At 47.6% G+C, this 16,102-nt stretch overlaps 1 protein-coding gene across 1 annotated transcript; it reads right to left on the bottom strand.

Annotated features, from left to right (window-relative positions):
- Positions 1-960: 960 nt before the first annotated feature.
- LOC146080724 (uncharacterized) lies at positions 961-8,713 on the bottom strand. The gene is made up of 9 exons (XM_083188302.1): positions 8,529-8,713; positions 2,554-3,139; positions 2,371-2,451; positions 1,870-1,950; positions 1,703-1,783; positions 1,536-1,616; positions 1,369-1,449; positions 1,202-1,282; positions 961-1,120 (listed from the first exon to the last, which is right to left on the bottom strand). Exons 1-9 carry the CDS (start codon positions 8,529-8,531, stop codon positions 1,029-1,031), a joined length of 1,167 nt encoding a protein of 388 aa, XP_083044428.1. The 5' UTR covers positions 8,532-8,713; the 3' UTR covers positions 961-1,028.
- Between the last annotated feature and the right edge of the window lie 7,389 nt (positions 8,714-16,102).

Here is a 16,102-nt window from a genome sequence, read left to right as displayed (position 1 = left end):
GTAAACTTCCCAGTCCGTGGAGGCTACAAGGACTCCAAAAGAAACATCGGAGAAGGACCAGCCATATCTCCTAGCTTTGCGGCGGTAGAGTATTATATGGGACAATCTCTGTGCCTCCTATACTGCTGCAGCACACGGAGCAGTGAATATGTGGAGCGGGCCAGCAATTGGGTGTGGTATGGGCTCAGGAAGACAATTAAGCTGCAGGGTATGTGAGGTAGGTCAGTCACTCACCCCTGTGTGTGTGGATTTTGATGCTTTGCCAGGGAGATGGGGTAGACACAGTGAGCTGCAGATGGTCTCTGGGGAGCTGCAGGGCTGCAGTGTCTCTCTGTCTGCTGCAGTGACTCCCTGTCTGCCTCCCAGTATCGCCCGGCAGACAGGTGGATGCCAAGATGAGCCTCTGTGAGGTCTAGGTGTGGCAAGCAGGGCACAGGCAGGGAAGGGCAATGGGGCATCAGCAGCACACACACTTAGTATTTATCAAGCCCCAACCAAGATGGCCGCCGCACCAGTGGAAGGAGTGAGGCACAGGGAGATCGTGGTCTCTCAGGGGCCTGCAGCTCCCAGGGACCGGGTAGAGATGCCCAGGCAAGGTAGGGGGAAGTGCCTCTTACCTCCCAGCTCAGCTCCAGGCAATCCGGCCGCTTCCAGGGTCCGTAGCGTGCCGCGATCGGGTCATGGAGCTCGGCCGCCGGATGTATTGTGTAATTTAGGCCGCGGCTTCACCCCAGGCCTAGGCCGCAACCTGCAGGGAGGGATTTCTCCCACCCCCGGCTCCGCGGCGATAGCGTCCCCAGTCCGGAGGGCCTCTCTGGGGTAGGTAGATGTAGGATAGGGCAGCAGGGGCTCCGTTAGAGATGTAGAATTTTAATATAGAAGGGGGAAAACCGGAGCTCCGGGATAGTGCGACTTGTCTCCTTCACAGCTAGGCCACGCCCCCCCTACCCATTGTATTTCTAACCGAAATAACAATTTAAAAAAGTTTCTAATATAATGTATACAGAAAAAGTCTAATTTTTGGGCCACTATGCCTTACCAGCCATGCCAACTGTTGGTCCTCTGGTTTCTTTGTCAAATCCTCCAAATGAAACCCTTCTCCTGACCTTTTCCACAGAAGCTGCAATATTCAACCATTACCTAATGTTATTTACTGATTTGTTTTGAAATTCCAAAATGTAACAGTAATGACATTCCTAACCTGTGCGTGATGGTTGTGACTTCCTCAGCGTCGTGGTTTCCTTTGGTGCCATTGACTCTTCTGTTGGATCCTGTGGTGATGCTTATGACAAAACAAGGTAAACCCTCATCAATCAGTTGCCAAATTAAATTGTTAGTTCAATGTAAAGTATCAAGGAAAGTACTAACCTGTGTGTGATGTTTGTGACTTCCTCAGCGTCGTGGTTTCCTTTGGTGCCATTGACTCTTCTGTTGGATCCTGTGGTGATGCTTATGACAAAACAAGGTAAACCCTCATCAATCAGTTGCCAAATTAAATTGTTAGTTCAATGTAAAGTATCAAGGAAAGTACTAACCTGTGTGTGATGTTTGTGACTTCCTCAGCGTCGTGGTTTCCTTTGGTGCCATTGACTCTTCTGTTGGATCCTGTGGTGATGCTTATGACAAAACAAGGTAAACCCTCATCAATCAGTTGCCAAATTAAATTGTTGGTTCAATGTAAAGTATCAAGGAAAGTACTAACCTGTGTGTGATGTTTGTGACTTCCTCAGCGTCGTGGTTTCCTTTGGTGCCATTGACTCTTCTGTTGGATCCTGTGGTGATGCTTATGACAAAACAAGGTAAACCCTCATCAATCAGTTGCCAAATTAAATTGTTGGTTCAATGTAAAGTATCAAGGAAAGTACTAACCTGTGTGTGATGTTTGTGACTTCCTCAGCGTCGTGGTTTCCTTTGGTGCCATTGACTCTTCTGTTGGATCCTGTGGTGATGCTTATGACAAAACAAGGTAAACCCTCATCAATCAGTTGCCAAATTAAATTGTTAGTTCAATGTAAAGTATCAAGGAAAGTACTAACCTGTGTGTGATGTTTTGGCCTTCTTCCGCGGCGTGCTTTTCTTCGGTGCCATTGACTCTTCTGTTGGATCCTGTGGTGATGCTTATGACAAAACAAGGTAAACCCTCATCAATCAGTTGCCAAATTAAATTGTTAGTTCAATGTAAAGTATCAAGGAAAGTACTAACCTGTGTGTGATGTTTTGGCCTTCTTCCGCGGCGTGCTTTTCTTCGGTGCCATTGACTCTTCTGTTGGATCCTGTGGTGATGCTTATGACAAAACAAGGTAAACCCTCATCAATCAGTTGCCAAATTAAATTGTTAGTTCAATGTAAAGTATCAAGGAAAGTACTAACCTGTGTGTGATGTTTTGGCCTTCTTCCGCGGCGTGCTTTTCTTCGGTGTCTTTTCTTTCCCGGCGGAATCCTTCGTTGCACCTTGACCAAAATGGATGTTACAGTTAATGGATTTCTCATTGTTGTTAAATTTATTAAAAGCTTTTAGTTATAGCCACACTTTTATGGTTTAATTTACTGTACCTTGTGCACTTGTTCCAGGCCTTTCTTCTGGGACGAGCGAGAAGTACTCTGCGATCTTCTTCTCCCAATTCTTCTGCAGAGTTTCCCCAGACTGCAGCTTCTCACGGACGACTCTTCTGCAGTCACGTAACCTCTTCTTGCAGCTGTCTTTTATTCGCTGGCAATTCCCCTGCAAGCTGACTGCTTGTGCAATTTCTTCCCACGTCGTGCTCTTGAATCTGGATTTTGGCATCTTTGTCTGTCGACCAAAAAGCTGTACATTGTTATGTATTACCTGAGTGATGAGGGTGTCCATTTCCTCGTCAGTGAAGTTCGGTCCTCTCTGGGTGACATCTCCTGAGTCTGCTTCATGTTCAGTCTGTGATGTTTGTTCCTGTTGCTGCTGTTCTTCCTGTGGTTCTTGTTCAGTCTGTGATGTTTGTTCTCCAACCTGTTGCTGCTGTTCTTCCTGTGAAGAGAGAGAAAGCATACCTCTTTCTTCTTGAGCCATTGGTAAAACCAAATCTTCAGTCGTTTGAAATGGCTCCTCTTCCTCCAAGGTGATCTGAAGCCTCCTTTCCTCCTGGGACATTTCTAAAAATGATAACTGCATATAGAAATGCAAATTGTTAAATACAATAAAATAAAAAAATGTGTAACAAATAAGCCAACACAGTGCCAGATATCAAATATGCCAACACAATCTGACACAGAGAATGTCACAGCCAGCATAATTGACAAGCTGTGTCAAACTCATGGCCCTACAGCTGTTGTGGAACTACAGGTCTCAGCATGCCCTGCAACAGCTTCAGCAATCCACTATAGCAAATCTGAGGCAGGGCATGCTGGCACGTATAGTTCCCGACATATTGAGTGCCACAGCTGTTGTGGAACTACAGGTCTCAGCATGCCCTGCAACAGCTTCAGCAATCCACTATAGCAAATCTGAGGCAGGGCATGCTGGTACGTATAGTTCCCGACATATTGAGTGCCACATATGCCCCCACAGTGAAAGAGAACAAATAAGCCAACACAGTGCCAGATATCAAATATGCCAACACAATCTGACACAGCCAGCATAATTGACAAGCTGTGTCAAACTCATGGCCCTACAGCTGTTGTGGAACTACAGGTCTCAGCATGCCCTGCAACAGCTTCAGCAATCCACTATAGCAAATCTGAGGCAGGGCATGCTGGCACGTATAGTTCCCGACATATTGAGTGCCACAGCTGTTGTGGAACTACAGGTCTCAGCATGCCCTGCAACAGCTTCAGCAATCCACTATAGCAAATCTGAGGCAGGGCATGCTGGTACGTATAGTTCCCGACATATTGAGTGCCACATATGCCCCCACAGTGAAAGAGAACAAATAAGCCAACACAGTGCCAGATATCAAATATGCCAACACAATCTGACACAGCCAGCATAATTGACAAGCTGTGTCAAACTCATGGCCCTACAGCTGTTGTGGAACTACAGGTCTCAGCATGCCCTGCAACAGCTTCAGCAATCCACTATAGCAAATCTGAGGCAGGGCATGCTGGCACGTATAGTTCCCGACATATTGAGTGCCACAGCTGTTGTGGAACTACAGGTCTCAGCATGCCCTGCAACAGCTTCAGCAATCCACTATAGCAAATCTGAGGCAGGGCATGCTGGTACGTATAGTTCCCGACATATTGAGTGCCACATATGCCCCCACAGTGAAAGAGAACAAATAAGCCAACACAGTGCCAGATATCAAATATGCCAACACAATCTGACACAGCCAGCATAATTGACAAGCTGTGTCAAACTCATGGCCCTACAGCTGTTGTGGAACTACAGGTCTCAGCATGCCCTGCAACAGCTTCAGCAATCCACTATAGCAAATCTGAGGCAGGGCATGCTGGCACGTATAGTTCCCGACATATTGAGTGCCACAGCTGTTGTGGAACTACAGGTCTCAGCATGCCCTGCAACAGCTTCAGCAATCCACTATAGCAAATCTGAGGCAGGGCATGCTGGTACGTATAGTTCCCGACATATTGAGTGCCACATATGCCCCCACAGTGAAAGAGAACAAATAAGCCAACACAGTGCCAGATATCAAATATGCCAACACAATCTGACACAGCCAGCATAATTGACAAGCTGTGTCAAACTCATGGCCCTACAGCTGTTGTGGAACTACAGGTCTCAGCATGCCCTGCAACAGCTTCAGCAATCCACTATAGCAAATCTGAGGCAGGGCATGCTGGCACGTATAGTTCCCGACATATTGAGTGCCACAGCTGTTGTGGAACTACAGGTCTCAGCATGCCCTGCAACAGCTTCAGCAATCCACTATAGCAAATCTGAGGCAGGGCATGCTGGTACGTATAGTTCCCGACATATTGAGTGCCACATATGCCCCCACAGTGAAAGAGAACAAATAAGCCAACACAGTGCCAGATATCAAATATGCCAACACAATCTGACACAGCCAGCATAATTGACAAGCTGTGTCAAACTCATGGCCCTACAGCTGTTGTGGAACTACAGGTCTCAGCATGCCCTGCAACAGCTTCAGCAATCCACTATATTCATATACATATTGAGTGCCACATATGACTAGGGACAGATACAGCAAACTGACTGGGTAGTCCAGTCGCTTACCGCATCTCTATAGCAGCCGGCAGGGTGACTAGGGACAAATACCGCAAACTGACTGGGTAGTCCAGTCGCTTACCGCATCTCTATAGCAGCCGGCAGGGTGACTAGGGACAAATACCGCAAACTGACTGGGTAGTCCAGTCGCTTACCGCATCTCTATAGCAGCCGGCAGGGTGACTAGGGACAGATACCGCAAACTGACTGGGTAGTCCAGTCGCTTACCGCATCTCTATAGCAGCCGGCAGGGTGACTAGGGACAAATACAGCAAACTGACTACCTTCAAAAGTGATAAAGTGGAGAGTGATAAACAATCAGCTCCTACCTGCCATGTCACAGACTGTGTTTGAAAAATGTCAGGCAGGAGCTGATTGGCTGGCTGTTTATCACTCTCCATTTTAGCACAGAAAACCCTGTAATGCATGGAATAGTTTGATAAAGTAGGGGGTGATGCGCATATACGGCGGGTCACGGAGAATAGGGAGCTGTTTGGAGCAAGCCAAGTGGAGGGGTGGGGGTACGGAGGTGGGTCCCAGAGACAGTTTAGATGTATATAAAAGGTGAAGTGGGGCAGAGGGGAAGTAAATACAGCACAGTGTGTATGGGTGGAGAGGAATATAGAGAGACAGGGAGTAGAACACTCACATAAAAGAAAAGAAATTCCACAGATTCTGGTGAGATGAATCTCCTCCTCCGCGTGGAAAAATCTCCTTCCCAGAGTCCTCAGTATACTCCTCCGCGTCAGCCAAAAGATCCTCCGGTGATTGTAATCCAAAGCTCTTTGCCAATAGCAAGCAGCCAAAAAGCCAACCAACCAAGAAGCCAACCCAAACTAGCAGCCAGGCAGCAATCTACGGTTAACGGCGCCGAAGCAAGGGAGGGACATGACTTTTTATAGTCTCCCCCTATAGCTTCACCTTCAACATTGCTATGGTGTAATTGGACATTTTAAATTGCACCACAATCTGTGATTTGTTATTTTAAAAGATGCATTGGTAGCGCGTATCTGACTGAATTTTGGCGGGAAGAAACTCGTGATGTTTGTTTGTTGTTTGTGAAGCAGTGCCAGGACTTTACAATATGTATACCATTAAAGGATTAATTAAAAAGGTTACATACACCTGTCAGCTGACACATAGCACACGTATGACACAAAACCGAGGTGTCTGATGGTATCGCCAGCAGCAGCATAGCGCAGCGCAGTGCAAGGTCATTGTGCTACTTGTAGTAGGGAAACCAGTATAACATTTTTTGGGGTGGACTTCATCCTGTCACTTGTAGTTCCACAGTCCCAATTACACGGGCATCATTTTGCAGACGCTTGTGGCGTATAGTTGTAGTGGGGTGTGGGGGTGCAGCGTTTGATGGGTGCAGGTGGGGAGATGGTGGGTGGGTGCTGCCCATGATGGGTTTGCAGCACTAGCACAGCGCTACAAGGTGACAGGTCATCCTGTCACTTGTAGTTCCACAGGATGACCTGTTCCACGGGCGGCAGGCAAACCGAAGGATGCGTCTGCAGCCTAGTCATTTTGCAGACGCTTGTGGCGTATAGTTGTAGTGGGGTGTGGGGGTGCAGCGTTTGATGGGTGCAGGTGGGGAGATGGTGGGTGGGTGCTGCCCATGATGGGTTTGCAGCACTAGCACAGCGCTACAAGGTGACAGGTCATCCTGTCACTTGTAGTTCCACAGGATGACCTGTTCCACGGGCGGCAGGCAAACCGAAGGATGCGTCTGCAGCCTAGTCATTTTGCAGACGCTTGTGGCGTATAGTTGTAGTGGGGTGTGGGGGTGCAGCGTTTGATGGGTGCAGGTGGGGAGATGGTGGGTGGGTGCTGCCCATGATGGGTTTGCAGCACTAGCACAGCGCTGCAAGGTGACAGGTCATCCTGTCACTTGTAGTTCCACAGGATGACCTGTTCCACGGGCGGCAGGCAAACCGAAGGATGCGTCTGCAGCCTAGTCATTTTGCAGACGCTTGTGGCATATAATTGTAGTGGGGTGTGGGGGTGCAGCGTTTGATGGGTGCAGGTGGGGAGATGGTGGGTGGGTGCTGCCTATGATGGGTTTGCAACAAGGGCCAGTTTTGGTGAGGTAAAAATCTGTGGGGGCCGACCATTCAGCCTGACACTATTTTGATCACCCACTGTGCCACCATTCACTGTATGTCCCCCACTCTGCCTCCTCCACTGTATATTCCCCTACCTGACCATCTTTCTCTGTATGTCCCCCCAGACTGCTCAGTGGGGTAGCTAGGTGCCACAGTGCATGTGCACAGGGCATATCCTCCCCCCCCCCCCACACACACACACACACACACACACACAATTTATTGTACTCGGGGCTCGTGGGTGGCAAAAAGTTGGCATGGCCTAACATTATACCACACACCGTAATGGCCATTGAACATTCCATAATGCCAATGACACATAAGGTCGCAAATGATGGCCATTACATACTACCATAATGCCAGTTACATACTATATAACACACCGTAATGCACATTACACATTTGACACATAAGTGCCACTGTACCCCGCCCTATATAGTGGACCTTTTACACTATATGCCACCCACCATAGTACCCCAAAGTGTAAAATTGGATGGTGGCAGAGGTAAATATGGCATGGAGAGCAGGGACACAGAGGAGGAGGAAGTATCAGAGGCACATATGGGCAGGAAAGAGGCATGGATATAGAAGCCTGACCCTCCTTGACTGTATGTCCCCCAATCTGCCCCCATTCACTGTATGACTCCCATTCACTATGTCCCACAGCCTGCCCCTCCCCCCTTCTCTGAATGTCCATCACTGCCTCCATTCACTGTATGTCCCTCAGCCTGACCCTTCTTCACTGTATGTTCCCCACCCTGACACCATTCACTGTATGTCCCCCTGCCTGCCCCCTCCCTTCTCTGCATGTTTCCCAGCCCCTTGTGTGAGCCAGAGGATGGAGAGGCCGGAACTGCAAGGGCAGGAGAAGCTTGGGCTCCCGCTGCCGCCCTCCTCCACTCTGCATGTTACAGGAGCAAGCTTCCCCCTTGCTGCACCCCCTCTGCACACACTGCTGTCACTGTGATTGTGGAGCAGGGTGATCTCACTGTGACGGCCGGCACCTCCTCACTGCTGCAGACACCCAGCCGGCTGACTTGCTTACCACGCGTATGTCTGTCCCTAGACACCCTGCTGGATTTTAGACACGAACACCAAATAATATTTTTAAAGTAAAATCTTTTATTAAAAACTTGGGCCCGGTACAGGGCGTCGTTGATCAGGCGCTCTGTTTCAGTCCTTGTTTCCAGATCCAGTTTGCGCAGTTTATTTGCAATGTTGCGCCCCACATTGTCCTGCTCATCGTCGTTTATTACCATCACTCGATTGGCAGAATCCAGAATCTGGCGGCTTATGACCTCCAATGACTCTGTGGCCTGCCTTGGCCTTTTACGGCCTCTCCTTGATGCAGCTTCAGGTTGCTGCGTGGCTTGCTGAGTGGTGGTGGTTGTGGGTCTAGGGGTAGAGCAGAGGAGGGGTGAAGGCAGATGTGAGGGCACATCCAGTGTCGGTGGAGACTCCTCTTCCGCAAATAGAGAAGGCTGTAAAATAAAATGTAACAACAAAATCACTAATTTGTTTTGTAAAACCTCTTTAGAATTTTCTACTACCGCCTGTCAAGAGCTAGGCAAGGGGTTGAAAATACATTTGGCATACTTGTACATACCAGGGAAGGCAGGTACATAGCAGGGAAGACCAGTACATATCAGGGAAGGCAGGTACACACCAGGGAAGGCAGGTACACATCCCTGATATGTACTGGTCTTCCCTGGTATGTACCTGCCTTCCCTGATATGTACTGGTCTTCCCTGGTATGTACCTGCCTTCCCTGATATGTATCTGCCTTCTGCAGATCAAGACAGTTTTTTGCCGTTTATCGGTCGGTAGGCACAGCGTACACACATATACAATTGAACGGCTGTCCGACCCAGAACGGAAGAACGGACCGACGATTGTATATATGTGTACCCAGCTTTAGTTATTTAAACAGATTGCATTCAGCTGTGTAACATTACTTAAAGATAGTACTTCAAAAAATACTTTTAAGTTAGCATAATAAAATGATCTACGAAGAAAAAACAGCTGTTTGTCAATGCTATATTACATAGCATCCGATTGTTGAATAAAGGTTTGCAGATTCACTTGGCAGTATAACTTATTTATGGAGCGGAGTAGGCCTATTCACAGTCATTTAAAAAATCGACCAAGGGTAAATTTCACTGTGAGGGGGATGTGTTAATTAGTCTCAGGGTCTGTGGTGACATTGAGAAGGAAGCTCTGCTCGCTGTCAGCGTTCAACCATAGTATTTAATACCCTATACTGTAAACAGTAAATCATATCTGAAGGATCAGTCACACAACAAATCACAATGAACTGAATATTCTATGCGAAGTGGCATGTAATATTTAGTTTGAGTTTCAGTTTCACATTTTACAACATTTTATTCAACAATACTACCTCCAGCCTGTTATGTAAATGGCCATGATCGTTTATCAAAAATACATTAAATTAAATACAATTAAATTATGTCTGTGGGACTCAACGTTATTAAGGGCACATGAGTGTATTAAAATGTCTAAATTTGATGACAAAAGCTATCCTGTTTGCAAAAGTATCAAATTTGCGTGCAGAGAATGCAAATGGAAAGATCACGGTCTTACAAATATTCTTTGACCTTTGTCGAATCATTAAGCATCTTCACATCACACATTTTAAACCATGTGGGATGGTTGAAACGTCACAGCAGGGGTCATCACAAAAATGTTCAGAGATTCGTCCATTGGTATACTCGCACTCCTAAAAATGTATGGCATACCTACATTTAAAAAAAAAAAATTATGGTGTAACTGTTAATGATTACATATCAAAATAATTGTACATTTATGTATTAAAAAAATATATATTTTCAAAACTGACTGCAAGTACACAATATTGAAAAAAAAAAAAATTATTTTGCTTGTTTCCTTGGTCTCCAACCACTATTTAACTTACCTTCAAAAATAAGTTAATATCTGTCTCCTGTTCTCATCACCATCATAACCAAAATGTGTAACCTTTCCTTCTCTACTGGTGTCTTTCACTCATTGTTGAAACATGTAGTTATTAGCCTGATTCTGAAAAAACAGAATTCTGATCAAAGCTCTGTCTCAAACTAACATCCCTTTTCGCATCTTCCATGCACCTCCAAACTACTTGAAAGACTTGACTAACCTCGCCTCACACAATCTTTCTCAACTCAAACAACTTAATGGACCCTCTTCAGTCATGATTTCCTGCCCAACACTCCACAGAGACAGCACTGAATAAAGTTGTGAATGATCTGGTCACTGCTAAATGTAAAGGCCAATATTCAATATTAATGCTTCTAGATCTTTCTGCTGCTTTTTGATACAGTTGACCATTCACTTATCATAAAAACAGTACAATCCCTAGGTATTAAAGACACAGCCCCCTCTTGGTTCTCATCCTACCTATCGAACCGCTCCTTTAGTGTTCGTTTATCTGATTCTATCTCCTCTTCACTACCTCTTTCAGTTGTAGTACCTCATGGTTCAGTTTTAGGTCCTCTACTTCAATCTATACCTCATGTTTTGGGAAAATAATTAGGTCCTTTGGAATCTCTGTATCATCTGTATGCGGATGATACTCAGCTCTACCTATCCACCCCAGACCTGTCCCCATCTGCATAGAGCCGTGTCTATGAATGCCTCTCTGCTGTTTCATCATAGATGTCATTTTGCCACATCTAACTTCATATCTCAACAACAGAATTAATTAATTATATGACAATTTTAAGTGTTATACAAATACTTGAATTGTTCATTTTTGTTAAATGAAAAAAAGGGTAAACTTACCAATTTAATGTATGATAGTGAAAACCAAAATCCTTAATCAAATCTTTAGATTTAAAGTGTGAACAATTGGAACCAACGTGAAAACTGGAAAATTGAGCAAATCAAAACATTCTCCAAAAAAAGCTGAAAAATAAACATTTGGACCAAACAGGTTGAATATGAATCCATCCAAAAAGGTGTGATTTAATCCATCTTCATATGAAACGCAATTGCACGCAGGAAATCCTTTACATCCAACACACCTAGTTGTGCGAAACAGCGCTGTAAGGCATCTTCTCTGGTCACAATTTCTCTTTTTGGCGGAGTACGCAAGACATTATATCTGACTTTCTCTAAATTTGCCATTGTAATCTGTTGTTCTTTGTGCAGATATTTGATAAGCTTGTACACCCCAAATTTGTTTTGGCCCAGAAGAATGCTCCAACGCCGATGCCACCCTTCCAATTTATTTTGTGTGCATGGCATTCCATGGACCATATTCTCGTGGACTGACCACAAGCAGGGTGGGAAAAGGGGTGGAGCACGGCTTTGACTGCGGCTTCGTGGTCTTATACGTCCTAAAACGTAATTCTCTTCGAAATAATCCAAAACTGGCGCTGCATTTGTAGGCATATCAGTTTTCAATAGCTCAAAAGCTGACGGAATATCTTCTGGAGGAAGAAATGAAAGTGCTTGAAGTTGTCGTAATTGCAAAGAAAAATCGTTGTCTTGCCCATATTGCACCGCTAAGCCAGATGATTGGATCTTACGCCACAAATTCTGTCCGAGGTGGAACAAGCAGCATTTATGTGTACTTGCAGGAAATGCTTGCTTTGCAGCTTTGATGGCAGACATCTCAAAGTCTGTCAATATATACAGTGGACTAAATTCTATGCCATATTCATGGGCATAGTCCTGCAAGTCATCAAAAAAACGTGAGTAACAAATCTCTGTCTTGCTACTCAGTAGACCGTAAACCAAGGGCACAAATCTTTGGGAACTACCATCAGTTCCCACCATAGCATGAATTGTATATATTTGGCGGAAAATGTTAGGACAAGTTTTGAATGTTCCGTCCATCAGCCAGTAGGGGGCCTCCTGAAGTTTGCGCAGGTTGCACTCTGTGGCAAACAGCATTACTCTTTCATTAGCAAAACTGCTATCTCTGCCAAGGAATTTTATCTGATCTATAAATTTCAAGTTATGTGGAACAGTGATTTCATCTAAACTCCTCGGCTCTGGAGGACCATCCTCTCTCCTGACACGTTTCACTATTTTGCGTAGCGATTCACTATTGGGCATGCATGCCACGCTAGAAACGGGCATTTCACCCGTTACATTCTGTATAATTACCGACGGGGCATCATTCGTTTCTCTTGCCTGCTGTTTAATTTTAAACTTGGCTAAAGCGACATCAGTTTTCTCAGCTTTTGGCGTGTGAGTGTGCTCGCCATGTCTATTCAAATGATGTTGGCCGTCAATGATGGTGGTTTTGGCATAGCTTCCGCACGGTCCAGTAACTTTCTCAGTGCAGTGCCAGTAAACCACATCACCCCGCTGTTTATTTTTAGCCATGAGATATCCGTCGATATTTAAGAGCATACCTTTTTTTGCAGGAATCAAACGACAAACGCCAGACATTGTTCTAGTAATTCCTCAAGAGCGCTGACAATCACAATGCTTGATCACTGCCAGGACAGGGACCGTTACTTTAAAATGCCTATTTATATACTTGTGTGACTATGGAGGAGGAGTTCGTAATACATGTATGGATTAACAAATAGAATTGTAGAATATTGAAATGTGGCATTACACGTGCATTAAATAAGATTTTGTTTGTAATATACGGTACAAGGTGTACGTACGCTATTGGTAGATTTTAAATTGAGGGAGGAGTAGGCTTAAATAATATGTGGCGGGCATCACAGGGGACCAGTGGAGAACGGGCAGCTGGGCTTGACTTATACAGTTTAATACAGTATGTGTGCGATTTAGTCATGTGAGTGTTGGAATTCACAAGCTCCCTTTGTGGTTTCTATGCAGCATATTAGGTGCAACATACACAAGGCTCTACATGGCTGTGTATCGGAGACATTGGGCATGGAACGGTCTGAGCTGATGGATAATCGGGTGTTCAAATACAAGGCGCCCTAATGGAATTTGTTTGTGATGCAGGAGTAGTCAAGGCAGGCAATGATAGTATGGTGCACTGGCCTGGGGGATGAAAAGGACGGGTTCTGGAAGTGGTTTCCAAACCCCTAGCTGGTGGTGGTGTAAGGGAAAGGATGCGGGCAGGGAGCGTGCGGCACCGAGCTGTAGGCGTAGCGGGATGAAATGAAGGCGCCTAGGACGGAGCTGCTGGCTGTGCTGGCAGAGTGGGGACATGCGAGAGGAGCCATCAGCGCCGGGCTGGGGGATGAGGAGGACGGGTTCTGGAAGTGGTTTCCAAACCCCTAGCTAGTTGTGGTGGAAGGGAAAGGATGCGGGCAGGGAGCGGGAGGAGCTGGCCTGTAGGTGTGGTGGCTTCCTGTAAGGCGCCCTAATGGAAGCTGCGGGCGCCGCTGGATGAATTGGCGGCGGACATACAGGGCAGCGCTGGGCAGGGGGAGGTGAAGCAGGGGGCTGCCAGGCTGCAGGATGAATTGTCGGCGGACATACAGGGCAGCGCTGGGCAAGGGGAGGTGAAGCAGGGGGCTGCCAGGCTGCAGGATGAATTGGCGGCGGACATACAGGGCAGCGCTGGGCAGGGGGAGGTGAAGCAGGGGGCTGCCAGGCTGCAGGATGAATTGGCGGCGGACATACAGGGCAGCGCTGGGCAGGGGGAGGTGAAGCAGGGGGCTGCCAGGCTGCAGGATGAATTGGCGGCGGACATACAGGGCAGCGCTGGGCAGGGGGAGGTGAAGCAGGGGGCTGCCAGGCTGCAGGATGAATTGGCGGCGGACATACAGGGCAGCGCTGGGCAGGGGGAGGTGAAGCAGGGGGCTGCCAGGCTGCAGGATGAATTGTCGGCGGACATACAGGGCAGCGCTGGGCAGGGGGAGGTGAAGCAGGGGGCTGCCAGGCTGCAGGATGAATTGGCGGCGGACATACAGGGCAGCGCTGGGCAGGGGGAGGTGAAGCAGGGGGCCGGCAGGCTACGTGATGATGCTTATAAGGCGCCTAATGGAAGCTGCGGGCGCCGCTGGATGAATTGGCGGCGGACATACAGGGCAGCGCTGGGCAGGGGGAGGTGAAGCAGGGGGCTGCCAGGCTGCAGGATGAATTGGCGGCGGACATACAGGGCAGCGCTGGGCAGGGGGAGGTGAAGCAGGGGGCTGCCAGGCTGCAGGATGAATTGTCGGCGGACATACAGGGCAGCGCTGGGCAGGGGGAGGTGAAGCAGGGGGCTGCCAGGCTGCAGGATGAATTGTCGGCGGACATACAGGGCAGCGCTGGGCAGGGGGAGGTGAAGCAGGGGGCTGCCAGGCTGCAGGATGAATTGGCGGCGGACAGATACGCTAAGCGACTACACTTTAGTCAGCCGGCAGAATGACTACGGCCAGATACGGCTGGTAAGCGACTACACTGTAGTCAGCCGGCTGAGTGACTACGGCCAGATACGGGTGGTAAGCGACTGCACTTTAGTCAGCCGGCAGAGTGACTACGGAGAGACTACCGCTGCTGAACATATATTTACCTTTATGTATTGCTCCTTTAGAACTTGGATGATGGCATCACAGGTCTCAGGTATTATTAGTCCCAGAGCTTGAGAGGATATAGCGGTGCTGTACCTCAGATCCGCAAGGGTCCTCCCAGTAGCCAGGAAACGTAGTGTTGCCACCAGTCTCTGCTCCGCTGAAATAGGCCGCCTAAAATAGGTGTCCTGTTTTTCGATTAAAGGGGTGACTAGTGCCAGTAGCTCCATGAAATGAAGGCGCCTAGGACGGAGCTGCTGGCTGTGCTGGCAGAGTGGGGACATGCGAGAGGAGCCATCAGCGCCGGGCTGGGGGATGAGGAGGACGGGTTCTGGAAGTGGTTTCCAAACCCCTAGCTAGTTGTGGTGGAAGGGAAAGGATGCGGGCAGGGAGCGGGAGGAGCTGGCCTGTAGGTGTGGTGGCTTCCTGTAAGGCGCCCTAATGGAAGCTGCGGGCGCCGCAGGATGAATTGGCGGCGGACATACAGGGCAGCGCTGGGCAGGGGGAGGTGAAGCAGGGGGCTGCCAGGCTGCAGGATGAATTGGCGGCGGACATACAGGGCAGCGCTGGGCAGGGGGAGGTGAAGCAGGGGGCTGCCAGGCTGCAGGATGAATTGGCGGCGGACATACAGGGCAGCGCTGGGCAGGGGGAGGTGAAGCAGGGGGCTGCCAGGCTGCAGGATGAATTGGCGGCGGACATACAGGGCAGCGCTGGGCAGGGGGAGGTGAAGCAGGGGGCTGCCAGGCTGCGCAATGGCCGATCATGGTGGGGCTCGAGGGGTAAAGCAGCGGCCAGGGAGCAGGAGTCGCAAAAGACATGTCGATCCAGTGTATGTCTATCATTCATTTATCGTTGTGTGTTTCTCTGTATAATAAATTTGTCGATTTAAGTCCATGTCTATCATCATTATTTGTCGATCATTGAAAGTGTCAGTGACAGCAAATGTCGATGTATTAGCTGTCTATTTATGAGTTGTCGAACAATATACATGTCGAAGAATTTAAAGTGTCTATGATAGTACATGTCGATGTATTAGCTGTCTATATTTTTAAGTGTCTAACTAAATCACTGTCTGTGAAGTAGTTGTCGAACATTTATTGATGTCTAATAATGGTGTGTCGATGTAATATATTGTCTACAAAAAGTTTGGCGCTATTTGTAACGTCTACGTAAATTATTCCTAGTTAAACACTGTGTCTAACATTACAATTCGAACATTGACATGTCTAACTCAAACCTTTGTCGTTCGAATTAAAATGTCTGTGTATAATTATTCTACCTTAAAAAAGTCGTTCCTGCATGCATGTCTATGTATCGCTGTCGAACATATTTCTGCCGTCCTTCTATGCTTCGCAGCCGCGTCCCAGATCCCCCGGGACTGA

The sequence above is a fragment of the Crinia signifera genome, chromosome 5 (genome assembly GCF_055691185.1).
Source record: "Crinia signifera chromosome 5, ASM5569118v1, whole genome shotgun sequence".
In the NCBI taxonomy this organism is placed as follows: Eukaryota; Metazoa; Chordata; class Amphibia; order Anura; family Myobatrachidae; genus Crinia; species Crinia signifera.
Note: the sequence above shows the minus strand (reverse complement) of the source record. Positions and strands in the feature narration are given on the sequence as shown.

Coding starts and splice junctions, on each gene's coding strand:
- LOC146080724 (XM_083188302.1), bottom strand. Junction 2,452..2,553: donor GCCTGGAACAAGTGCACAAG/GTACAGTAAATT, acceptor ATTTTGGTCAAG/GTGCAACGAAGGATTCCGCC. Junction 1,283..1,368: donor GTCACAAACATCACACACAG/GTTAGTACTTTC, acceptor TTTTGTCATAAG/CATCACCACAGGATCCAACA.